We start from the raw sequence: 27,410 nt of genomic DNA, 5'->3' as shown, positions 1-27,410 counted from the left end.
ACACACCTACCCCACACACACACAGGTAAACACACACCTACCCTGCTGCTCCCTCTCTCACCAACACACAGGTAACACACACACCTACCCTGCTGCTCCTCTCTCTCACCAACACACAGGTAACACACACCTACCCTGCTGCTCCTCTCTCACCAACACACAGGTAACACACACACCTACCCTGCTGCTCCTCTCTCACACCAACACACAGGTAACACACACACCTACCCACACACACACACAGGTAACACACACACCTACCCTGCTGCTCCTCTCTCTCACCAACACACAGGTAACACACACCTACCCTGCTGCCCTCTCACCAACACACAGGTAACACACACACCTACCCACACACACACACAGGTAACACACACACCTACCCTGCTGCTCCTCTCTCACCAACACACAGGTAACACACACACCTACCCACACACACACACAGGTAACACACACACCTACCCTGCTGCTCCTCTCTCACCAACACACAGGTAACACACACCTACCCTGCTGCTCCCTCTCTCACACACACACAGGTAACACACACCTACCCTGCTGCTCCTCTCTCACACCAACACACAGGTAACACACACACCTACCCACACACACACACAGGTAACACACACACCTACCCTGCTGCTCCCTCTCTCACCAACACACAGGTAACACACACCTACCCTGCTGCTCCTCTCTCACACACACAGGTAACACACACACCTACCCTGCTGCTCCTCTCTCACACCAACACACAGGTAACACACACACCTACCCACACACACACACAGGTAACACACACGCCTACCCTGCTGCTCCTCTCTCACCAACACACAGGTAACACACACACCTACCCTGCTGCTCCTCTCACACCAACACACAGGTAACACACACACCTACCCACACACACACACAGGTAACACACACACCTACCCTGCTGCTCCTCTCTCACACCAACACACAGGTAACACACACCTACCCTGGAGCACCAGTGCGACTATAAGAAAATGGCCCAGATAATTGTTGTAATAACTGTACCACAGCCTCTAGGTATCATAGTGAATACACTGAGCTCTGGGTGTCATAGTGAAAACACTGAGCTCTGGGTGTCATAGTGAAAACATTGAGGGAGGGGTATCATAGTGAAAACATTGAGGGAGGGGTATCATAGTGAAAACACTGAGCTCTGGGTGTCATAGTGAATACATTGAGCTCTGCTGTACCACAGCCTCTAGGTGTCATAGTGAATACACTGAGCTCTGGGTGTCATAGTGAATACACTGAGCTCTGGGTGTCATAGTGAATACACTGAGCTCTGGGTGTCATAGTGAATACACTGAGCTCTGGGTGTCATAGTGAATACACTGAGCTCTGGGTGTCATAGTGAATACACTGAGCTCTGGGTATCATAGTGAATACACTGAGGGAGGGGTACATATTGATGTATATATTATATATTATAGAGAGTCATGACATTGAGGAGTACATATTGGTGTATATATTATAGAGAGTCGTGGTAGTGAGGGGTACATATCGGTGTATATATTATAGAGTCGTGGTAGTGAGGGGTACATATTGATGTATATATTATATATTATAGAGAGTCATGGTAGTGAGGGGTACATATTGATGTATATATTATATATTATAGAGAGTCATGGTAGTGAGGGGTACATATTGATGTATATATTATATATTATAGAGAGTCATGGTAGTGAGGGGTACATATTGATGTATATATTATATATTATAGAGAGTCATGGTAGTGAGGGGTACATATTGGTGTATATATTATAGAGAGTCATGGTAGTGAGGGGTACATATTGATGTATATATTATAGAGTCATGGTAGTGAGGGGTACATATTGATGTATATATTATATATTATAGAGTCATGGTAGTGAGGGGTACATATTGATGTATATATTATAGAGAGTCATGGTAGTGAGGGGTACATATTGATGTATATATTATATATTATAGAGAGTCATGGTAGTGAGGGGTACATATTGGTGTATATATTATAGAGAGTCATGGTAGTGAGGGGTACATATTGATGTATATATTATAGAGTCGTGGTAGTGAGGGGTACATATTGATGTATATATTATAGAGAGTCATGGTAGTGAGGGGTACATATTGATGTATATATTATATATTATAGAGAGGCATGGCAGTGAGGGGTATATATTGATGTATATATTATATATTATAGAGAGTCATGGTAGTGAGGGGTACATATTGATGTATATATTATATATTATAGAGAGTCATGGTAGTGAGGGGTACATATTGGTGTATATATTATAGAGAGTCATGGCAGTGAGGGGTACATATTGATGTATATATTATATATTATAGAGAGTCATGGTAGTGAGGGGTACATATTGGTGTATATATTATAGAGAGTCATGGCAGTGAGGGGTACATATTGATGTATATATTATATATTATAGAGTCATGGTAGTGAGGGGTACATATTGATGTATATATTATATATTATAGAGAGTCATGGTAGTGAGGGGTACATATTGATGTATATATTATATATTATAGAGAGCCATGGTAGTGAGGGGTACATATTGATGTATATATTATATATTATAGAGAGCCATGGTAGTGAGGGTTACATATTGGTGTATATATTATAGAGAGTCGTGGTAGTGAGGGGTACATATTGATGTATATATTATATATTATAGAGAGTCGTGGCAGTGAGGGTTACATATTGGTGTATATATTATAGAGAGTCGTGGTAGTGAGGGGTACATATTGATGTATATATTATATATTATAGAGAGTCGTGGTAGTGAGGGGTACATATTGATGTATATATTATATGTGGTAGTGAGGGGTACATATTGATGTATATATTATATATTATAGAGTCGTGGCAGTGAGGGGTACATATTGATGTATATATTATATATTATAGAGAGTCATGGTAGTGAGGGGTACATATTGATGTATATATTATAGAGTCGTGGCAGTGAGGGGTACATATTGGTGTATATATTATATATTATAGAGAGTCGTGGTAGTGAGGGGTACATATTGATGTATATATTATATGTGGTAGTGAGGGGTACATATTGATGTATATATTATATATTATAGAGTCGTGGCAGTGAGGGGCACATATTGGTGTATATATTATATATTATAGAGAGTCATGGCAGTGAGGGGTACATATTGATGTATATATTATATATTATAGAGAGCCGTGGTAGTGAGGGGTACATATTGATGTATATATTATAGAGAGCCGTGGCAGTGAGGGGTACATATTGATGTATATATTATATATTATAGAGAGTCGTGGCAGTGAGGGGTACATATTGATGTATATATTATAGAGAGTCATGGTAGTGAGGGGTACATATTGATGTATATATTATATATTATAGAGAGTCATGGTAGTGAGGGGTAGATATTGATGTATATATTATAGAGAGTCATGGCAGTGAGGGGTACATATTGATGTATATATTATATATTATAGAGAGCCGTGGCAGTGAGGGTTACATATTGGTGTATATATTATATAGAGTCATGGTAGTGAGGGGTACATATTGATGTATATATTATATGTGGTAGTGAGGGGTACATATTGATGTATATATTATATATTATAGAGAGTCATGGTAGTGAGGGGTACATATTGATGTATATATTATATATTATAGAGAGCCGTGGCAGTGAGGGTTACATATTGGTGTATATATTATAGAGAGTCGTGGTAGTGAGGGGTACATATTGATGTATATATTATAGAGAGTCGTGGTAGTGAGGGGTACATATTGATGTATATATTATATGTGGTAGTGAGGGGTACATATTGATGTATATATTATATATTATAGAGTCGTGGCAGTGAGGGGTACATATTGATGTATATATTATATATTATAGAGAGTCATGGTAGTGAGGGGTACATATTGATGTATATATTATATATTATAGAGAGCCATGGTAGTGAGGGGTACATATTGATGTATATATTATATATTATAGAGAGTCATGGTAGTGAGGGGTACATATTGATGTATATATTATATATTATAGAGAGTCGTGGCAGTGAGGGGTACATATTGGTGTATATATTATAGAGAGTCATGGCAGTGAGGGGTACATATTGATGTATATATTATATATTATAGAGAGTCGTGGCAGTGAGGGGTACATATTGGTGTATATATTATAGAGAGTCATGGTAGTGAGGGGTACATATTGATGTATATATTATATATTATAGAGTCATGGTAGTGAGGGGTACATATTGATGTATATATTATATATTATAGAGAGTCATGGTAGTGAGGGGTACATATTGATGTATATATTATAGAGAGTCATGGTAGTGAGGGGTACATATTGATGTATATATTATATATTATAGAGAGTCATGGTAGTGAGGGGTACATATTGATGTATATATTATAGAGAGTCATGGTAGTGAGGGGTACATATTGATGTATATATTATAGAGAGCCATGGTAGTGAGGGGTACATATTGATGTATATATTATATATTATAGAGAGTCGTGGTAGTGAGGGGTACATATTGATGTATATATTATATATTATAGAGAGCCATGGTAGTGAGGGGTTACATATTGGTGTATATATTATAGAGAGTCGTGGTAGTGAGGGGTACATATTGATGTATATATTATATATTATAGAGAGTCGTGGCAGTGAGGGTTACATATTGGTGTATATATTATAGAGAGTCGTGGTAGTGAGGGGTACATATTGATGTATATATTATATATTATAGAGAGTCGTGGTAGTGAGGGGTACATATTGATGTATATATTATATGTGGTAGTGAGGGGTACATATTGATGTATATATTATATATTATAGAGTCGTGGCAGTGAGGGGTACATATTGATGTATATATTATATATTATAGAGAGTCATGGTAGTGAGGGGTACATATTGATGTATATATTATAGAGTCGTGGCAGTGAGGGGTACATATTGGTGTATATATTATATATTATAGAGAGTCGTGGTAGTGAGGGGTACATATTGATGTATATATTATATGTGGTAGTGAGGGGTACATATTGATGTATATATTATATATTATAGAGTCGTGGCAGTGAGGGGCACATATTGGTGTATATATTATATATTATAGAGAGTCATGGCAGTGAGGGGTACATATTGATGTATATATTATATATTATAGAGAGTCGTGGTAGTGAGGGGTACATATTGATGTATATATTATAGAGAGTCGTGGCAGTGAGGGGTACATATCGATGTATATATTATATATTATAGAGTCGTGGTAGTGAGGGGTACATATTGATGTATATATTATAGAGAGTCATGGTAGTGAGGGGTACATATTGATGTATATATTATATAGAGTCATGGTAGTGAGGGGTACATATTGATGTATATATTATATAGAGTCATGGTAGTGAGGGGTACATATTGATGTATATATTATATATTATAGAGAGCCGTGGCAGTGAGGGTTACATATTGGTGTATATATTATAGAGAGTCGTGGTAGTGAGGGGTACATATTGATGTATATATTATATGTGGTAGTGAGGGTACATATTGATGTATATATTATATATTATAGAGAGTCATGGCAGTGAGGGGTACATATTGATGTATATATTATATATTATAGAGAGCCGTGGCAGTGAGGGTTACATATTGGTGTATATATTATAGAGAGTCGTGGTAGTGAGGGGTACATATTGATGTATATATTATAGAGAGTCGTGGTAGTGAGGGGTACATATTGATGTATATATTATATGTGGTAGTGAGGGGTACATATTGATGTATATATTATATATTATAGAGTCGTGGCAGTGAGGGGTACATATTGATGTATATATTATATATTATAGAGAGTCATGGTAGTGAGGGGTACATATTGATGTATATATTATAGAGTCGTGGCAGTGAGGGGTACATATTGATGTATATATTATATATTATAGAGAGTCGTGGCAGTGAGGGGTACATATTGATGTATATATTATATATTATAGAGAGTCATGGTAGTGAGGGGTACATATTGATGTATATATTATATATTATAGAGAGCCGTGGCAGTGAGGGGTACATATTGATGTATATATTATATGTGGTAGTGGGGGGTACATATTGATGTATATATTATAGAGTCGTGGCAGTGAGGGGTACATATTGATGTATATATTATATATTATAGAGAGCCGTGGTAGTGAGGGGTACATATTGATGTATATATTATATATTATAGAGAGCCATGGTAGTGAGGGTTACATATTGGTGTATATATTATAGAGAGTCGTGGTAGTGAGGGGTACATATTGATGTATATATTATATATTATAGAGAGTCGTGGCAGTGAGGGTTACATATTGGTGTATATATTATAGAGAGTCATGGTAGTGAGGGGTACATATTGATGTATATATTATATATTATAGAGTCATGGTAGTGAGGGGTACATATTGATGTATATATTATATGTGGTAGTGAGGGGTACATATTGATGTATATATTATATATTATAGAGAGCCGTGGTAGTGAGGGGTACATATTGATGTATATATTATATAGAGTCATGGTAGTGAGGGGTATATATTATATATTATAGAGAGTCGTGGCAGTGAGGTGTACATATTGATGTATATATATATATGTGGTAGTGGGGGGTACATATTGATGTATATATTATATATTATAGAGAGCCGTGGTCATGGCAGTGAGGGGTACATATTGATGTATATATTATATATTATAGAGAGTCATGGCAGTGAGGGGTACATATTGATGTATATATTATATATTATAGAGAGCCGTGGTCATGGCAGTGAGGGGTACATATTGATGTATATATTATATATTATAGAGAGCCGTGGTAGTGAGGGGTACATATTGATGTATATATTATATAGAGTCATGGTAGTGAGGGGTATATATTATATATTATAGAGAGTCGTGGCAGTGAGGTGTACATATTGATGTATATATTATATGTGGTAGTGAGGGGTACATATTGATGTATATATTATATGTGGTAGTGAGGGGTACATATTGATGTATATATTATATATTATAGAGAGCCGTGGTAGTGAGGGGTACATATTGATGTATATATTATATATTATAGAGAGTCATGGCAGTGAGGGGTACATATTGGTGTATATATTATATATTATAGAGAGCCGTGGTAGTGAGGGGTACATATTGATGTATATATTATATATTATAGAGAGTCATGGTAGTGAGGGGTACATATTGATGTATATATTATATATTATAGAGAGTCATGGTAGTGAGGGGTACATATTGATGTATATATTATACATTATAGAGAGTCATGGTAGTGAGGGGTACATATTGATGTATATATTATATATTATAGAGAGCCGTGGTAGTGAGGGGTACATATTGATGTATATATTATAGAGAGTCGTGGCAGTGAGGGGTACATATTGATGTATATATTATATATTATAGAGAGTCATGGTAGTGAGGGGTACATATTGATGTATATATTATATGTGGTAGTGAGGGGTACATATTGATGTATATATTATATATTATAGAGAGTCGTGGCAGTGAGGGGTACATATTGATGTATATATTATATATTATAGAGAGTCGTGGCAGTGAGGGGTACATATTGATGTATATATTATATATTATAGAGAGCCGTGGTAGTGAGGGGTACATATTGATGTATATATTATATGTGGTAGTGAGGGGTACATATTGATGTATATATTATATATTATAGAGAGTCATGGTAGTGAGGGGTACATATTGATGTATATATTATAGAGAGTCATGGCAGTGAGGGGTACATATTGATGTATATATTATATATTATAGAGAGCCGTGGTAGTGAGGGGTACATATTGATGTATATATTATATATTATAGAGAGCCGTGGTAGTGAGGGGTACATATTGATGTATATATTATATATTATAGAGAGTCGTGGTAGTGAGGGGTACATATTGATGTATATATTATATATTATAGAGAGTCATGGTAGTGAGGGGTACATATTGATGTATATATTATATATTATAGAGAGCCGTGGTAGTGAGGGGTACATATTGATGTATATATTATATATTATAGAGAGCCGTGGCAGTGAGGGGTACATATTGATGTATATATTATAGAGAGCCGTGGTAGTGAGGGGTACATATTGGTGTATATATTATATATTATAGAGAGCCGTGGTAGTGAGGGGTACATATTGATGTATATATTATATATTATAGAGAGTCATGGTAGTGAGGGGTACATATTGATGTATATATTATATATTATAGAGAGTCATGGTAGTGAGGGGTACATATTGATGTATATATTATACATTATAGAGAGTCATGGTAGTGAGGGGTACATATTGATGTATATATTATATATTATAGAGAGCCGTGGTAGTGAGGGGTACATATTGATGTATATATTATAGAGTCGTGGCAGTGAGGGGTACATATTGATGTATATATTATATATTATAGAGAGTCATGGTAGTGAGGGGTACATATTGATGTATATATTATATGTGGTAGTGAGGGGTACATATTGATGTATATATTATATATTATAGAGAGTCGTGGTAGTGAGGGGTACATATTGATGTATATATTATATGTGGTAGTGAGGGGTACATATTGATGTATATATTATATATTATAGAGTCATGGTAGTGAGGGGTACATATTGATGTATATATTATAGAGAGTCATGGGAGTGAGGGGTACATATTGATGTATATATTATATATTATAGAGAGCCGTGGTAGTGAGGGGTACATATTGATGTATATATTATATATTATAGAGAGCCGTGGTAGTGAGGGGTACATATTGATGTATATATTATATATTATAGAGAGTCGTGGTAGTGAGGGGTACATATTGATGTATATATTATATATTATAGAGAGTCATGGTAGTGAGGGGTACATATTGATGTATATATTATATATTATAGAGAGCCGTGGTAGTGAGGGGTACATATTGGTGTATATATTATATATTATAGAGAGTCATGGTAGTGAGGGGTACATATTGATGTATATATTATAGAGAGTCATGGCAGTGAGGGGTACATATTGATGTATATATTATATATTATAGAGAGCCGTGGTAGTGAGGGGTACATATTGATGTATATATTATAGAGAGCCGTGGCAGTGAGGGGTACATATTGATGTATATATTATATATTATAGAGAGCCGTGGTAGTGAGGGGTACATATTGGTGTATATATTATATATTATAGAGAGTCATGGTAGTGAGGGGTACATATTGATGTATATATTATAGAGAGTCATGGCAGTGAGGGGTACATATTGATGTATATATTATATATTATAGAGAGTCATGGCAGTGAGGGGTACATATTGATGTATATATTATATATTATAGAGAGCCGTGGTAGTGAGGGGTACATATTGATGTATATATTATATATTATAGAGAGCTGTGGTAGTGAGGGGTACATATTGATGTATATATTATATAGAGTCATGGTAGTGAGGGGTATATATTATATATTATAGAGAGTCGTGGCAGTGAGGTGTACATATTGATGTATATATTATATGTGGTAGTGAGGGGTACATATTGATGTATATATTATATGTGGCAGTGAGGGGTACATATTGATGTATATATTATATATTATAGAGAGCCGTGGTAGTGAGGGGTACATATTGATGTATATATTATATATTATAGAGAGTCATGGCAGTGAGGGGTACATATTGGTGTATATATTATATATTATAGAGAGCCGTGGTAGTGAGGGGTACATATTGATGTATATATTATATATTATAGAGAGTTATGGTAGTGAGGGGTACATATTGATGTATATATTATATATTATAGAGAGTCATGGTAGTGAGGGGTACATATTGATGTATATATTATACATTATAGAGAGTCATGGTAGTGAGGGGTACATATTGATGTATATATTATATATTATAGAGAGCCGTGGTAGTGAGGGGTACATATTGATGTATATATTATAGAGTCGTGGCAGTGAGGGGTACATATTGATGTATATATTATATATTATAGAGAGTCATGGTAGTGAGGGGTACATATTGATGTATATATTATATGTGGTAGTGAGGGGTACATATTGATGTATATATTATATATTATAGAGAGTCGTGGCAGTGAGGGGTACATATTGATGTATATATTATATATTATAGAGAGTCGTGGCAGTGAGGGGTACATATTGATGTATATATTATATATTATAGAGAGCCGTGGTAGTGAGGGGTACATATTGATGTATATATTATATGTGGTAGTGAGGGGTACATATTGATGTATATATTATATATTATAGAGAGTCATGGTAGTGAGGGGTACATATTGATGTATATATTATAGAGAGTCATGGTAGTGAGGGGTACATATTGATGTATATATTATATATTATAGAGAGCCGTGGTAGTGAGGGGTACATATTGATGTATATATTATATATTATATGTGGTAGTGAGGGGTACATATTGATGTATATATTATATATTATAGAGAGTCGTGGTAGTGAGGGGTACATATTGATGTATATATTATATATTATAGAGTCATGGTAGTGAGGGGTACATATTGATGTATATATTATATATTATAGAGAGCCGTGGTAGTGAGGGGTACATATTGATGTATATATTATATATTATAGAGAGCCGTGGCAGTGAGGGGTACATATTGATGTATATATTATATATTATAGAGAGTCATGGCAGTGAGGGGTACATATTGATGTATATATTATATATTATAGAGAGCCATGGTAGTGAGGGGTACATATTGATGTATATATTATAGAGAGCCGTGGTAGTGAGGGGTACATATTGGTGTATATATTATATATTATAGAGAGCCGTGGTAGTGAGGGGTACATATTGATGTATATATTATATATTATAGAGAGTCATGGTAGTGAGGGGTACATATTGATGTATATATTATATATTATAGAGAGTCATGGTAGTGAGGGGTACATATTGATGTATATATTATATATTATAGAGAGTCGTGGCAGTGAGGGGTACATATTGATGTATATATTATATATTATAGAGAGCCGTGGTAGTGAGGGGTACATATTGATGTATATATTATATGTGGTAGTGAGGGGTACATATTGATGTATATATTATATATTATAGAGAGTCATGGTAGTGAGGGGTACATATTGATGTATATATTATAGAGAGTCATGGCAGTGAGGGGTACATATTGATGTATATATTATATATTATAGAGAGCCGTGGTAGTGAGGGGTACATATTGATGTATATATTATATATTATAGAGAGCCGTGGTAGTGAGGGGTACATATTGATGTATATATTATATATTATAGAGAGTCGTGGTAGTGAGGGGTACATATTGATGTATATATTATATATTATAGAGAGTCATGGTAGTGAGGGGTACATATTGATGTATATATTATATATTATAGAGAGCCGTGGTAGTGAGGGGTACATATTGATGTATATATTATATATTATAGAGAGCCGTGGCAGTGAGGGGTACATATTGATGTATATATTATATATTATAGAGAGTCATGGCAGTGAGGGGTACATATTGATGTATATATTATATATTATAGAGAGCCATGGTAGTGAGGGGTACATATTGATGTATATATTATAGAGAGCCGTGGTAGTGAGGGGTACATATTGGTGTATATATTATATATTATAGAGAGTCATGGTAGTGAGGGGTACATATTGATGTATATATTATAGAGAGCCATGGTAGTGAGGGGTACATATTGATGTATATATTATATATTATCGAGAGTCGTGGTAGTGAGGGGTACATATCGGTGTATATATTATAGAGCCGTGGTAGTGAGGGGTACATATTGATGTATATATTATATATTATAGAGAGTCGTGGTAGTGAGGGGTACATATTGATGTATATATTATATGTGGTAGTGAGGGGTACATATTGATGTATATATTATAGAGTCATGGTAGTGAGGGGTACATATTGATGTATATAATATATATTATAGAGAGTCATGGCAGTGAGGGGTACATATTGATGTATATAATATATATTATAGAGAGCCGTGGTAGTGAGGGGTACATATTGATGTATATATTATATATTATAGAGAGCCGTGGTAGTGAGGGGTACATATTGATGTATATATTATATATTATAGAGAGTCGTGGTAGTGAGGGGTACATATTGATGTATATATTATATATTATAGAGAGTCATGGCAGTGAGGGGTACATATTGATGTATATATTATATAGAGTCATGGTAGTGAGGGGTATATATTATATATTATAGAGAGTCGTGGCAGTGAGGTGTACATATTGATGTATATATTATATGTGGTAGTGAGGGGTACATATTGATGTATATATTATATGTGGCAGTGAGGGGTACATATTGATGTATATATTATATATTATAGAGAGCCGTGGTAGTGAGGGGTACATATTGATGTATATATTATATATTATATAGAGTCATGGCAGTGAGGGGTACATATTGGTGTATATATTATATATTATAGAGAGTCATGGTAGTGAGGGGTACATATTGATGTATATATTATATATTATAGAGAGTCATGGTAGTGAGGGGTACATATTGATGTATATATTATACATTATAGAGAGTCATGGTAGTGAGGGGTACATATTGATGTATATATTATATATTATAGAGAGCCGTGGTAGTGAGGGGTACATATTGATGTATATATTATAGAGAGTCGTGGCAGTGAGGGGTACATATTGATGTATATATTATATATTATAGAGAGTCATGGTAGTGAGGGGTACATATTGATGTATATATTATATGTGGTAGTGAGGGGTACATATTGATGTATATATTATATATTATAGAGAGTCGTGGCAGTGAGGGGTACATATTGATGTATATATTATATATTATAGAGAGTCGTGGCAGTGAGGGGTACATATTGATGTATATATTATATATTATAGAGAGCCGTGGTAGTGAGGGGTACATATTGATGTATATATTATATGTGGCAGTGAGGGGTACATATTGATGTATATATTATATATTATAGAGAGCCGTGGTAGTGAGGGGTACATATTGATGTATATATTATATGTTATAGAGAGTCGTGGTAGTGAGGGGTACATATTGATGTATATATTATATATTATAGAGAGCCGTGGTAGTGAGGGGTACATATTGATGTATATATTATATATTATAGAGAGCCGTGGTAGTGAGGGGTACATATTGATGTATATATTATATATTATAGAGAGCCGTGGTAGTGAGGGGTACATATTGATGTATATATTATATATTATAGAGAGTCATGGTAGCGAGGGGTACATATTGATGTATATATTATATATTATAGAGAGCCGTGGTCATGGCAGTGAGGGGTACATATTGATGTATATATTATATATTATAGAGAGTCATGGCAGTGAGGGGTACATATTGATGTATATATTATATATTATAGAGAGCCATGGTAGTGAGGGGTACATATTGATGTATATATTATATATTATAGAGAGCCGTGGTAGTGAGGGGTACATATTGGTGTATATATTATATATTATAGAGAGTCATGGTAGTGAGGGGTACATATTGATGTATATATTATAGAGAGTCATGGCAGTGAGGGGTACATATTGATGTATATATTATATATTATAGAGAGCCGTGGTAGTGAGGGGTACATATTGATGTATATATTATAGAGAGCTGTGGCAGTGAGGGGTACATATTGATGTATATATTATATATTATAGAGAGCCGTGGTAGTGAGGGGTACATATTGATGTATATATTATAGAGAGCCGTGGTAGTGAGGGGTACATATTGATGTATATATTATATATTATAGAGTCATGGTAGTGAGGGGTACATATTGATGTATATATTATATATTATAGAGAGTCATGGTAGTGAGGGGTACATATTGATGTATATATTATATTTGGCAGTGAGGGGTACATATTGATGTATATATTATATGTGGTAGTGGGGGGTACATATTGATGTATATATTATATATTATAGAGAGTCATGGTAGTGAGGGGTACATATTGATGTATATATTATATATTATAGAGAGTCATGGTAGTGAGGGGTACATATTGATGTATATATTATATATTATAGAGAGCCGTGGTCATGGCAGGGCTGTTAAACGTCATCGTGGGGCGTTTTTCATCCTGCAGCTTCATGATGAACTCATCTATGAGACCGCAGAGGAGGACCTCATACAGGTAACACTCTGACCTTTAACCCCTGACCTCATACAGGTAACACTCTGACCTTTAACCCTTGACCTCATACAGGTAACACTCTGACCTTCAGCCCCTGACCTTATACAGGTAACACTCTGACCTTTAACCCTTGACCTCATACAGGTACCACTCTGACCTTCAACCCTTGACCTCATACAGGTAACACTCTGACCTTTAACATCATACAGGTAACACTCTGACCTTCAGCCCCTGACCTTATACAGGTAACACTGACCTTTAACCCCTGACCACATACAGTGTTAGGTTCTAAACAAACAGTAAAAACTACCGGACAACTAGGACAAGCTCAAACCAAGTGTATTCACCCAATGGGCCAGACATGCTCCCTCCAGCACCAGTATATAAACCCCCCTTCTTCCCTCTAAACCTGACATCTGTGTTGCTAGACAGGAAGTTAAGTGATGTGGGTAATAAACTGTTCCTTCAATGGGGAGGTCTGGTAAATTCTGTGTTTGTACTGTCTTTCTGTCTAGGTGGCTCAAATAGTGAAAAGAGAGATGGAGAGTGCTGTGAAGCTCTATGTTAAGCTGAAAGCCAAGGTCAAGGTGGGACCCAGCTGGGGGAACCTGCAGGACCTGGACATCTGAACAATGTCCCAATGATCTCCCCTTCCTCCCAATGATCTCCCCTTCATCCAAAAGGGCCTGAACAACGTCCCAATGATCTCCCCTTCCTCCCAATGATCTCCCCTTCATCCAAAAGGGCCTGAACAACGTCCCAATGATCTCCCCTTCCTCCCAATGATCTCCCCTTCCTCCCAAAGGGCCTGAACAACGTCCCAATGATCTCCCCTTCCTCCCAAAGGGCCTGAACAACGTCCCAATGATCTCCCCTTCCTCCCAAAGGACCTGAGCAATGTCCCAATGATCTCCCCTTCCTCCCAAAGATCTCCCCTTCCTCTCAAAGGGCCTGAACAACGTCCCAATGATCTCCCCTTCCTCCCAAAGATCTCCCCTTCCTCTCAATGATGTCCCCTTCCTCTCAAAGGACCTGAACAACGTCCCAATGATCTCCCCTTCAAGAGGAAGGAGGTGTTATTGGGACCTGTTGGTGACAGAGCAGAGGCACAGTATTTATGAATATCTCAAGGAGTTCCACAGTGTGTGACTTTGTGGGTTTAATGTTTGTCTTGAACATATTTTTTAACCAGCGTACTGAATTTAATGTAACGAGGAGGACTTTAGTGGGTCCACATCAACCTGCTGAGATGAAGGGGAAATGTGATGTTTTGATCCCAATAATATTGATATAACGGTGTGGTTACTGTCCACTATAAATACTATTGATAACATGGTGTGGTTACTGTCCACTATATATACTATTGATAACATGGTGTGGTTACTGTCCACTATAAATACTATTGATAACATGGTGTGGTTACTGTCCACTATAAATACTATTGATAACATGGTGTGGTTACTGTCCACTATATATACTATTGATAACATGGTGTGGTTACTGTCCACTATATATACTATTGATAACATGGTGTGGTTACTGTCCACTATATATACTATTGATAACATGGTGTGGTTACTGTCCACTATATATACTATTGATAACATGGTGTGGTTACTGTCCACTATATATACTATTGATAACATGGTGTGGTTACTGTCCACTATATATACTATTGATAACATGGTGTGGTTACTGTCCACTATATATACTATTGATAACATGGTGTGGTTACTGTCCACTATAAATACTATTGATAACATGGTGTGGTTACTGTCCACTATAAATACTATTGATAACATGGTGTGGTTACTGTCCACTATAAATACTATTGATAACATGGTGTGGTTACTGTCCACTATAAATACTATTGATAACATGGTGTGGTTACTGTCCACTATATATACTATTGATAACAGTGTGGTTACTGTCCACTATAAATACTATTGATAACATGGTGTGGTTACTGTCCACTATAAATACTATTGATAACATGGTGTGGTTACTGTCCACTATAAATACTATTGATAACAGTGTGGTTACTGTCCACTATAAATACTATTGATAACATGGTGTGGTTACTGTCCACTATATATACTATTGATAACATGGTGTGGTTACTGTCCACTATAAATACTATTGATAACATGGTGTGCGTTATAGTAGAGATAAACCAATATTACTGTTATGAAGAATAAATGACTTCTTCTGTGAAATTGTAACTTAAGATGTTTGGTTTCTACAGTGGGCTGTTACCCTGACTGAGAATGGTTTCTACAGTGAGCTGTTATCCTGACTGAGAATGGTTTCTACAGTGGGCTGTTACCCTGACTGAGAATGGTTTCTACAGTGGGCTGTTATCCTGACTGAGAATGGTTTCTACAGTGGGCTGTTATCCTGAGAATGGTTTCTACAGTGGGCTGTTATCCTGACTGAGAATGGTTTCTACAGTGGGCTGTTATCCTGACTGAGAATGGTTTCTACAGTGGGCTGTTATCCTGACTGAGAATGGTTTCTACAGTGGGCTGTTATCCTGACTGAGAATGGTTTCTACAGTGGGCTGTTATCCTGACTGAGAATGGTTTCTACAGTGGGCTGTTATCCTGACTGAGAATGGTTTCTACAGTGGGCTGTTATCCTGACTGAGAATGGTTTCTACAGTGGGCTGTTATCCTGACTGAGAATGGTTTCTACAGTGGGCTGTTATCCTGACTGAGAATGGTTTCTACAGTGGGCTGTTATCCTGACTGAGAATGGTTTCTACAGTGGGCTGTTACCCTGACTGAGAATGGTTTCTACAGTGGGCTGTTACCCTGACTGAGAATGGTTTCTACAGTGGGCTGTTATCCTGACTGAATGGTTTCTACAGTGGGCTGTTATCCTGACTGAATGGTTTCTACAGTGGGCTGTTAATGTCACGTTTGAGTTGAAGAAAATGGTTCTAATTACATCCTGAGGAGAATGATATTTTTATTTTATTTCACACACATCTACCAGTGCCTAACATCAAGCCTGGTTCCTCTTCGGTCTTCTAGGAGAGGAAGGTTCGGACGGTGCCCTTCACCAGTCCTCTGCAGATGGGGCATTTCCTCAGAGAGGGAGCACACTCCTTACAGACCACCAGGTGACCACACGGGATGAAGACAATGTTCACCTCCTTGTCCATACACACCTTACAGGTCCGCTCCTCCTGCAGGCGCCGTAGCTGCTCCTCCATCGGCAGTTCTGGAGGGGAGGAGGGGGAGAGGAGGAGGAGAGGAGAGAAGGAGGAGGGGGAGTGGGGGAAGAGGAGGAGGAGAGGGAGAGGAGGAGGAGGGGGAGGAGAGGAGGAGGGGGAGAGGAGTGGGGGAAGAGAGGAGGAGGGGAGAGGAGTGGGGGAAGAGAGGGAGGGGGGGAGGGGAGGAGGAGGAGGGGGAGAGGAGTGGGGGAAGAGAGGAGGAGGGGAGAGGAGTGGGGGAAGAGAGGAGGGGGGAGGAGAGGAGGAGGAGGGGGAGGAGAGGAGGAGGGGGAGAGGAGGAGGGGGAGAGGAGGAGGGGGGAGAGGAGGAGGAGTGGGGGAAGAGGAGGAGGGGGAAGAGAGGAGGGGGGAGGAGGAGAGGAGGGGGAGAGGAGGAGGGGGAGAGGAGTGGGGGAAGAAAGATGCAAAGTGAAAAACAACAGTAGACGAAACAGGATGCCTCAGCAGTTCAACTGAAATGTGTCTTCCTGAATCAGGGGCCAGAATCAACGTCATCGGCGCCCAGGGAACAGTTGTTGTTGGTTAACTGCTCCCCTTGGGGCCATCAGTGATGCAGCGCTCCCCCTTGGGGCCATCAGTGATGCAGCGCTCCCCTTGGGGCCATCAGTGATGCAGCGCTCCCCCTTGGGGCCATCAGTGTAATTTTGTAAATGATGGCGCTGGTGCATAAAACCAATTCAGACAGAGGTGAACCTACCTGAGGTGAACCTACCAATTCAGACAGAGGTGAACCTACCAATTCAGACAGAGGTGAACCTACCAATTCAGACAGAGGTGAACCTACCAATTCAGACAGAGGTGAACCTACCAATTTAGACAGAGGTGAACCTACCAATTCAGACAGAGGTGAACCTACCAATTCAGACAGAGGTGAACCTACCAATTCAGACAGAGGTGAACCTACCAATTCAGACAGAGGTGAACCTACCAATTCAGACAGAGGTGAACCTACCAATTTAGACAGAGGTGAACCTACTAATTCAGACAGTGGTGAACCTACCTGAGGTGAACCTACCAGTTCAGACAGAGGTGAACCTACCAATTTAGACAGAGGTGAACCTACTAATTCAGACAGTGGTGAACCTACCTGAGGTGGACCTACCAGTTCAGACAGAGGTGAACCTACCTGTTCAGACAGAGGTGAACCTACCTGAGGTGAACCTACCAGTTCAGACAGAGGTGAACCTACCTGAGGTGAACCTACCAGTTCAGACAGAGGTGAACCTACCTGAGGTGTAATGGGTTCGCACTCAAGTATGTCGCAGAAATCTGTCTTTATTATTTTAAAAATAGTTTTTACTGCATCTTGGATATTGTACATAGATGCATTATTCATCCAAGTTTTGTCAAAATCGGGCAGTGGTGTCTGTGATATCACGTGGGTTAGCTGGACTCATATCCTGAGAATGTGCCAAATGTAATTACTGAGAAACTGGTACAGAGCATTCATAAGATATTCAGACCCCTTCACTCTTTCCACATTTTGTTACGTTACAGCCTTATTCTAAAACGGATTAAATAAATACAAATCCTCAGCAATCTACACACTATCACATAATGACAAAACAAAAACAAGTTTTTGGAAATTTTAGCAATTGTATTAAAAATAAAAAACCGATACATTAAGTACACAGACCCTTTGCTATGAGACTCGAAATTGAGCTCAGGTGTATCCTGTTTCCATTGATCGTCCTTGAGATGTTTCTACAACTTGATTGGAATCCACCTGTGGTAAATTCAATTGATTGGACATGATTTGGAAAGGCACACACCTGTCTATATGAGGTCCCACAGCTGACCGTGCACATCAGAGCAAAAACCAATCCATGAGGTCGAAGAAATTGTCTGTAGAGCTCAGAGACAGGATTGTGTCGAGGCACAGATCTGGGGAACGTTGCCAAAAAACGTCTGCAGCTTTGAAGGTCCCCAAGAACACAGTGGCCTCCATCATTCTTAAATGGAAGAAGTTTGGAACCACCAAGACTCCTAGAGCTGGCCGCCCGGCCAAACTGAGCAATCGGGGGAGAAGGGCCTTGGTCAGGGAGGTGACCAAGAACCCAATGATAGACACTGATAAAACTCCAGAGTTCTTCTGTGGAGATGGGAGAACTTTCCAGAAGAACAAACATCTCTGCAGCACTCCACTAATCAGACCTTTATGATAGAGTGTTCACACAGAAGTTGCTCCTCAGTAAAAGGAACATGACAGCCCGCTTGGAGTTTGCCAAAAGACACCTAAAGACTCTCTGGAAGAATCCTTACGGTGAAGCATGGTGGTGGCATGTCCAGCTTCAAAGTATCTCCCCAAATACAGCAGAAGAAAAGAAAGTCCAATAAGACACATATACTGGTCGGGTCCATCCCTGAGCTCGCTCTTTTGAGAAGGACAAAAATAACAGGAGTGACAAAAAAAATTCAGCAGCAGGGAGACTAGTCAGGATTGAAGGAAAGATGAACAGAGCAATGTATAGAGAGATCCTTGATGATAAACCTGCTCAAGAACGCTCAGGACCTCAGACTGGGGCGAAGGTTCACCTTCCAACAGGACAATAATCCTAAACACACAGCCAGGACAATAATCCTAAACACACAGCCAGGACAATAATCCTAAGCACACAGCCAAGACAATGCAGGAGTGGCTTCGGGACAAGTCTCTGAATGTCCCAGCCAGAGCCCGGACTTGAACCCAACATCTCTGGAGAGAACTGAAAATAGCCGTGCAGCGACGCCTCCCCCCATCAAACCTGACAGAGTTTGAGAAGATCTACAGAGAAGAATGGGTGAAACTCCCCAAATACAGGTGTGCCAAGCTTGTAGCATCATACCCAAGAAGACACGAGGCTTTAATCGCTGCCAAAGGTACTTCAACAAAGTACTGAGTAAAGGGTCTGAATACTTATGTCAATGTGATCTTATTTTTTTTTTATAAATTAGCAAACATGTCTGAAGACCTGTTTTTGCTTTGTCATTGTGGGGTATTTTGTGTAGATTGAAGGTAAAAAAAAATGATTTAATCCATTTTAGAATAAGGCTGTAACGTAACAAAATGTGGAAAAAGTCAAGGGGTCTGAATACTTTACGAAGGCCCTGTATATAAGAGATACGCATGTGGCTATTATAGCGCCACCGTGTGGTCGATATCAATGTCCTCGCATATGTTGAGTCTTGACAGTGGTTGCAGCATGTGTACCAAATTTAGTTACAATACGAATATCGTTGACTGATTTATATGCCAGCCCACGTCGTTTTAGGGACTAGTCTGGAAAGTATTGCGTTGAGAGACCATTATCCATAGATGCCGCAGATCATTAATTCGGTGCCAGATGAGTAGTGTTGTCATTTTTATTTCCCCAAATTCTAAATTCCGTTGAATCCATCTTGGTGGACCCGAGGAAAATGTGTTCCTTGTGAAGAGAGGGTCCTATGTGCTGAATTTCACGATTTTGGATCAAACTGGGTTAGGGGCGTCGCCTTTCAAAGTTAGCATTTTCAACTGATGGTTATAGCGCCACCATCTGGCAAATGAGTGTAATTTTCTAAATGACAGATCTCTATGGCAAACGCATCTCTCACCCTTGTTTCATCAAAAATCAGACCAGTGCTGTCTGACATATCGCGTGTGTTGAGCATACAAACGGACGGAGACAAATCCACACAAACACCGACTGACACATGGTAACACCTCTCTCTTACTAGTGCAGGGTAGAGCAAGGTAATGAGGCCTCAGGACCACCCACTCAATCACTGCTGACAGCCAATAGCAGCTCTCAGGAGATTAAACCCCTCCCATAGGATGACACTTCTGACCCCGCCCATCCATCCCAGTTCCAAGGCCTCATTCCACAGGCCAGCAGGTCTCCAAGCCAAAGCAACAAGCAGAAAAAAGCCCTGTATGTAGAGATGTGTGTGTGTGTATATAGCCAGGCAGAGTGTGTGTGTGTCTATAGCCAGGCAGAGTGTGTGTGTCTATCGCCAGGCAGAGTGTGTGTGTGTGTCTATAGCCAGGCAGAGTGTGTGTGTCTATCGCCAGGCAGAGTGTGTGTGTGTGTGTCTATAGCCAGGCAGTGTGTGTGTGTGTGTGTGTGTGTGTGTGTGTGTGTGTGTGTGTGTGTGTGTGTGTGTCTATAGCCAGACAGTGTGTGTGTGTGTGTCTATAGCCAGGCAGTGTGTGTGTGTGTGTGTGTGTCTATAGCCAGGCAGTGTGTGTGTGTGTGTGTGTGTCTATAGCCAGGCAGTGTGTGTGTGTGTGTGTGTGTGTGTGTGTGTGTGTGTGTGTGTGTGTGTGTGTGTCTATAGCCAGGCAGTGTGTGTGTGTGTGTGTGTGTGTGTGTCTATAGCCAGGCAGTGTGTGTGTGTGTGTGTGTGTGTGTGTGTCTATAGCCAGGCAGTGTGTGTGTATATATATATATATATACCTGAGAGATCTTGACTTGGTGATGAGGCTTCATTTGCCTGGGCTGAAAGGGTCATTGAGAACAAGAATTAAACATATGTTTGAAATTAAACTGAACTGAGCTGGGTGAAGTGGGACTAACTGAACTGGGTGAAGTGGGACTAACTGAATTGAGCTGGGTGAAGTGGGACTAACTAGACTGAACTGAGCTGGGTGAAGTGGGACTAACTAGACTGAGCTGGGTGAAGTGGGACTAACTGAACTGAGCTGGGTGAAGTGGGACTAACTAAACTGAGCTGGGTGAAGTGGGACTAACTGAACTGAGCTGGGTGAAGTGGGACTAACTAGACTGAGCTGGGTGAAGTGGGACTAACTGAACTGAACTGTGTGAAGTGGGACTAACTGAACTGAGCTGGGTGAAGTGGGACTAACTAGACTGAGCTGGGTGAAGTGGGACTAACTGAACTGAGCTGGGTGAAGTGGGACTAACTGAACTGGGTGAAGTGGGACTAACTGAACTGAACTGGGTGAAGTGGGACTAACTAGACTGAGCTGGGTGAAGTGGGACTAACTGAACTGAACTGGGTGAAGTGGGACTAACTAGACTGAACTGGGTGAAGTGGGACTAACTGAACTGAGCTGGGTGAAGTGGGACTAACTGAACTGGGTGAAGTGGGACTAACTGAATTGAGCTGGGTGAAGTGGGACTAACTGAATTGAGCTGGGTGAAGTGGGAGTAACTGAATTGAGCTGGGTGAAGTGGGAGTAACTGAATTGAGCTGGGTGAAGTGGGACTAACTAGACTGAATTGAGCTGGGTGAAGTGGGAGTAACTGAATTGAGCTGGGTGAAGTGGGACTAACTAGACTGAACTGAACTGGGTGAAGTGGGACTAACTGAATTGAGCTGGGTGAAGTGGGAGTAACTGAATTGAGCTGGGTGAAGTGGGAGTAACTGAATTGAGCTGGGTGAAGTGGGACTAACTAGACTGAATTGAGCTGGGTGAAGTGGGACTAACTAGACTGAACTGAGCTGGGTGAAGTGGGACTAACTGAATTGAGCTGGGTGAAGTGGGACTAACTGAATTGAGCTGGGTGAAGTGGGACTAACTGAATTGAGCTGGGTGAAGTGGGACTAACTGAGCTGAGCTGGGTGAAGTGGGACTAACTGAATTGAGCTGGGTGAAGTGGGACTAACTGAATTGAGCTGGGTGAAGTGGGACTAACTGAATTGAGCTGGGTGAAGTGGGACTAACTGAATTGAGCTGGGTGAAGTGGGACTAACTGAACTGAACTGGGTGAAGTGGGACTAACTGAACTGGGTGAAGTGGGACTAACTGAACTGAACTGGGTGAAGTGGGACTAACTGAACTGAGCTGGGTGAAGTGGGACTAACTGAACTGAACTGGGTGAAGTGGGACTAACTGAACTGAACTGGGTGAAGTGGGACTAACTGAACTGAGCTGGGTGAAGTGGGACTAACTGAACTGGGTGAACTGGGACTAACTGAACTGGGTGAAGTGGGACTGAACTGAGCTGGGTGAAGTGGGACTAACTGAACTGAACTGAGCTGGGTGAAGTGGGACTAACTGAACTGGGTGAAGTGGGACTAACTGAACTGGGTGAAGTGGGACTAACTGAACTGCGTGAAGTGGGACTAACTAGACTGAACTGAACTGGGTGAAGTGGGACTAACTGAACTGAGCTGGGTGAAGTGGGACTAACTGAACTGAGCTGGGTGAAGTGGGACTAACTAGACTGAACTGAACTGCGTGAAGTGGGACTAACTAGACTGAACTGAACTGCGTGAAGTGGGACTAACTGAACTGAACTGCGTGAAGTGGCACTAACTGAACTGAACTGAGCTGCGTGAAGTGGGACTAACTGAACTGAGCTGGGTGAAGTGGGACTAACTGAACTGAGCTGGGTGAAGTGGGACTAACTGAACTGAGCTGGGTGAAGTGGGACCAACTGAACTAGACTGAACTGAACTGCGTGAAGTGGGACTAACTAGACTGAACTGAACTGCGTGAAGTGGGACTGGGACTGAACTGAACTGCGTGAAGTGGCACTAACTGAACTGAACTGAGCTGAACGTGAAGTGGGACTAACTGAACTGAGCTGGGTGAAGTGGGACTAACTGAACTGAGCTGGGTGAAGTGGGACTAACTGAACTGAAGTGCGTGAAGTGGGACTAACTGAACTGAGCTGGGTGAAGTGGGACTAACTGAGCTGGGTGAAGTGGGACTAACTGAACTGAGCTGGGTGAAGTGGGACTAACTTGACGATACTTTATAACTCAGGCTCAGCATGGCCCTGAGCTGTAAAATAACCTTTCTATATAAGGATGGGTCAATCTGATGGTTTAGTAGGCTGACCTAGATCAGTTGTTTGCCTGACCCCTGATCTACCCACCAATCATTCCCACAGACAAGCTCAGAACGATACAACACATCCCACCATCCTTCCCAAACCCGGACGGCTAGAGCTACACACCCCATGACAAGGGGTTAAGGAGCCGGAGTCCAAAACTAGGGGTTAAGGAGCTGAGGATTCCAAAACTAGGGGTTAAGGAGCCGAGGATTCCAAAACTAGGGGTTAAGGAGCCGAGGATTCCAAAACTAGGGGTTAAGGAGCCGAGGATTCCAAAACTAGGGGTTAAGGAGCCGAGGATTCCAAAACTAGGGGTTAAGGAGCCGAGGATTCCAAAACTAGGGGTTAAGGAGCCGAGGAGTCCAAAACGAGGGGTTAAGGAGCCGAGGAGTCCAAAACGAGGGGTTAAGGAGCCGAGGAGCCCAAAACGAGGGGTTAAGGAGCCGAGGAGTCCAAAACTAGGGGTTAAGGAGCTGAGGAGTCCAAAACTAGGGGTTAAGGAGGTGAGGAGTCCATAACTAGGGGTTAAGGAGGCGAGAAGTCCATAACTAGGGGTTAAGGAGCCGAGGATTCCAAAACTAGGGGTTGAGAGCAGAAGGGACTAGGGGTTAGGGAGCTAGGCATTAGGAAACTAGGGCTTAGGGAGCTAGGGGTCTTAGGAAATTAAGGATTAGGAGCAGAAGAGAGCTAGGGAGTAAAGGGACTAGAAGTTAGGGAGCTAGAAAGTAAAGAGACTAGGAGTTAGGGGACTAGGGCGAGCCACAGTGAGGGATGTTCAAGGTGAAGTGTCTAGCAGGTTAGGTTAAGGGGAAAAGAAGTTAGGGTGTGAGGTAAGAGTTGAAAGGTCAGAAGTAAGGTTTACCCATGAGGTCTCTGAGCAGGTAGACATCGTTCTTCTGGATCCAGTTCCTGAAGACCTCAGCTGCTGCGTTCCCTTTAGTCAGCACCAAGTCTATCAGTCTGGCTGTCTGCTGCTGGGAGGACTGGCCCTGGAGACCACTGTATTCCTCTCCACCTGAAGAGACAGGGGTCAGAGGTCAGCACCAAGTCTATCAGTCCGGCTGTCTGCTGCTGGGAGGACTGGCCCTGGAGACCACTGTATTCCTCTCCACCTGAAGAGACAGGGGGTTAGAGGTCTGCTGCTGGGATGACTGGCCCTGGAGACCACTGTACTCTTCACCTACTGTAGAGATATCATAACATCAATATAGTACTGTAGTAGTAGCTAGTAGTTCAACATGTAGTAGTATATTTGTAATAATAAAGATATACTGATGGGCGCTCCAGGACCGACTAAACATTAATATTGTAGTAGTAGCAGCTTGTAGTATATACCATGTATTAGTAACATACTGATGACGTTCTGTTCCCTGAGGAGGTTCAAGACAGACACTCTTCACAACATAAATAATAATATTCATTAGTACTGTAGTAATATATTAGTAGTATAGACGTACTGATGACGTTCTGTTCTCTGAGGTGCTCCAGGACAGACTCAACACTCTTCAGGCGCTGGACCAACGCTGCCTGGTGTCTCTTCAAGAACGAATTACCATCTGGAGAGACAGGGGAGAGAGCGTTGGCATTCGATTCAGTTGGAGTCTGGCACCAGAAGCTTATTAACTGGGCCAAGCCTGAGGACAACAACTTCTCCCTCAACGTTAGCAAGACAAAGGAGCTGATCGTGGAATACAGGAAACGGAGAGCAAGAGGACAAGGGTGTCTAGTTTGAGAAACAGACACCTCACAAGTCCTCAACTGGCAGCTTCATTAAATAATACCCGCAAAACACCAGTCTCAACGTCAACAGTGAAGAGGCGACTCCGGGAGGCTGGCCTTCGAGGCAGAATTGTAAAGAAAAAGACATATCTCAGACTGGCCAATAAATAGAAAAGGCCATTTGAGCCTGTAATCAAACCCACAAATGCTGATGCTCCAGATTCTCAACTAGTCTAAAGAAGGCCAGTTATATTGCTTCTTTAATCAGCACAAGTTTTCAGCTGTGCTAAAATGATTGCAAAAGGGTTTTCTCATGATCAATTAGCCTTTTAAAATTATAAACTTGGATTACTTAACACAACGTGCCATTGAAACACAGGAATGATGGTTACTGATAGTGGGCCTCTGTACTCCTATGTAGATATTCCATTAAAAATCAGCTGTTTCCCGCTATAATAGTCATTTACAACATTAACAATGTCTACACTGTATTTCTGAATGATGTTATTTTAATGGACAAAAAAAGTATGCTTTTCTTTCAAAAACAGGGAAACTTCTAAGTGACCCCAAACTTTTGAATGGTACTGTACATACCCCTGCACGTTGACTTGGTACTCCGTGTGTATATAGAGCCAAGTTATCATTACTCGTGTATTTATTCAGCTCTTGGTAGCCACCCGCTGTGTAAGCATATGACAAATACAATTTGATTTGAACCCTAGAAACAGACGTCAGCCGTACCAGAAGCCCTCTCCTCGGTCAGCATCTCCCCTCCCTCCCTCCCATCAGCCGTACCAGAAGCCCTCTCCTCGGTCAGCATCTCCCCCCCCTCCCTCCCATCAGCCGTACCAGAAGCCCTCTCCTCGGTCAGCATCTCCCCTCCCTCCCTCCCATCAGCTGTACCAGAAGCCCTCTCCTCGGTCAGCATCTCTCCTCCTCTCCCTCATATCAGCCGTACCAGAAGCCATCTCCTCGGTCAGCATCTCCTCTCCCTCCCTCCTCCCATCAGCTGTCCAGAAGCCATCTCCTCTCCCATCTCCCCATCTCCCTCCCTCCCTCCCATCAGCTGTACCAGAAGCCATCTCCTCGGTCAGCATCTCCCCTCCCTCCCTCCCTCCCTCCCATCAGCTGTACCAGAAGCCATCTCCTCGGTCAGCATCTCCCCTCCCTCCCTCCCTCCCTCCCATCAGCTGTACCAGAAGCCATCTCCTCGGTCAGCATCTCCCTCCCTCCTCCCTCCCTCCCATCAGCTGTACCAGAAGCCATCTCCTCGGTCAGCATCTCCCTCATCTCCCTCCCTCCCTCCCTCCCATCAGCTGTACCAGAAGCCATCTCCTCGGTCAGCATCTCCCCTCCCTCCCTCCCTCCCTCCCATCAGCTGTACCTGAAGCCCTCTCCTCGGTCA

General features: G+C 40.7%; 2 protein-coding genes across 2 annotated transcripts in view; one reads left to right on the top strand and one right to left on the bottom strand.

Annotated features, from left to right (window-relative positions):
• LOC135543695 (DNA polymerase theta-like) overlaps window positions 1-15,962 on the top strand; it is a 29,019-nt gene extending 13,057 nt beyond the window's left edge. Inside the window, exons 8-9 of the mRNA XM_064971062.1 lie at window positions 14,179-14,285; window positions 14,801-15,962. Of these exons, the coding sequence (XP_064827134.1) occupies window positions 14,179-14,285; window positions 14,801-14,914 (221 nt within the window). The 3' untranslated portion in view covers window positions 14,915-15,962. The remainder of the gene's footprint in view (window positions 1-14,178; window positions 14,286-14,800) is intronic.
• A 1,275-nt stretch (window positions 15,963-17,237) lies between these two features.
• Window positions 17,238-26,973, bottom strand: LOC135543694 (inhibitor of apoptosis protein-like). The gene is made up of 5 exons (XM_064971061.1): window positions 26,909-26,973; window positions 25,744-26,051; window positions 25,149-25,301; window positions 21,938-21,979; window positions 17,238-17,510 (listed from the first exon to the last, which is right to left on the bottom strand). The coding sequence occupies exons 1-5, from the start codon at window positions 26,971-26,973 to the stop codon at window positions 17,317-17,319; spliced, it is 762 nt and encodes a 253-aa protein (XP_064827133.1). The 3' UTR covers window positions 17,238-17,316.
• Window positions 26,974-27,410: the final 437 nt, after the last annotated feature.

Source organism: Oncorhynchus masou, chromosome 8 (assembly GCF_036934945.1).
Source record: "Oncorhynchus masou masou isolate Uvic2021 chromosome 8, UVic_Omas_1.1, whole genome shotgun sequence".
In the NCBI taxonomy this organism is placed as follows: Eukaryota; Metazoa; Chordata; class Actinopteri; order Salmoniformes; family Salmonidae; genus Oncorhynchus; species Oncorhynchus masou.
The sequence above is the reverse complement of the archived record's forward strand: the minus strand, read 5'-3'. Positions and strand labels throughout refer to the sequence as shown.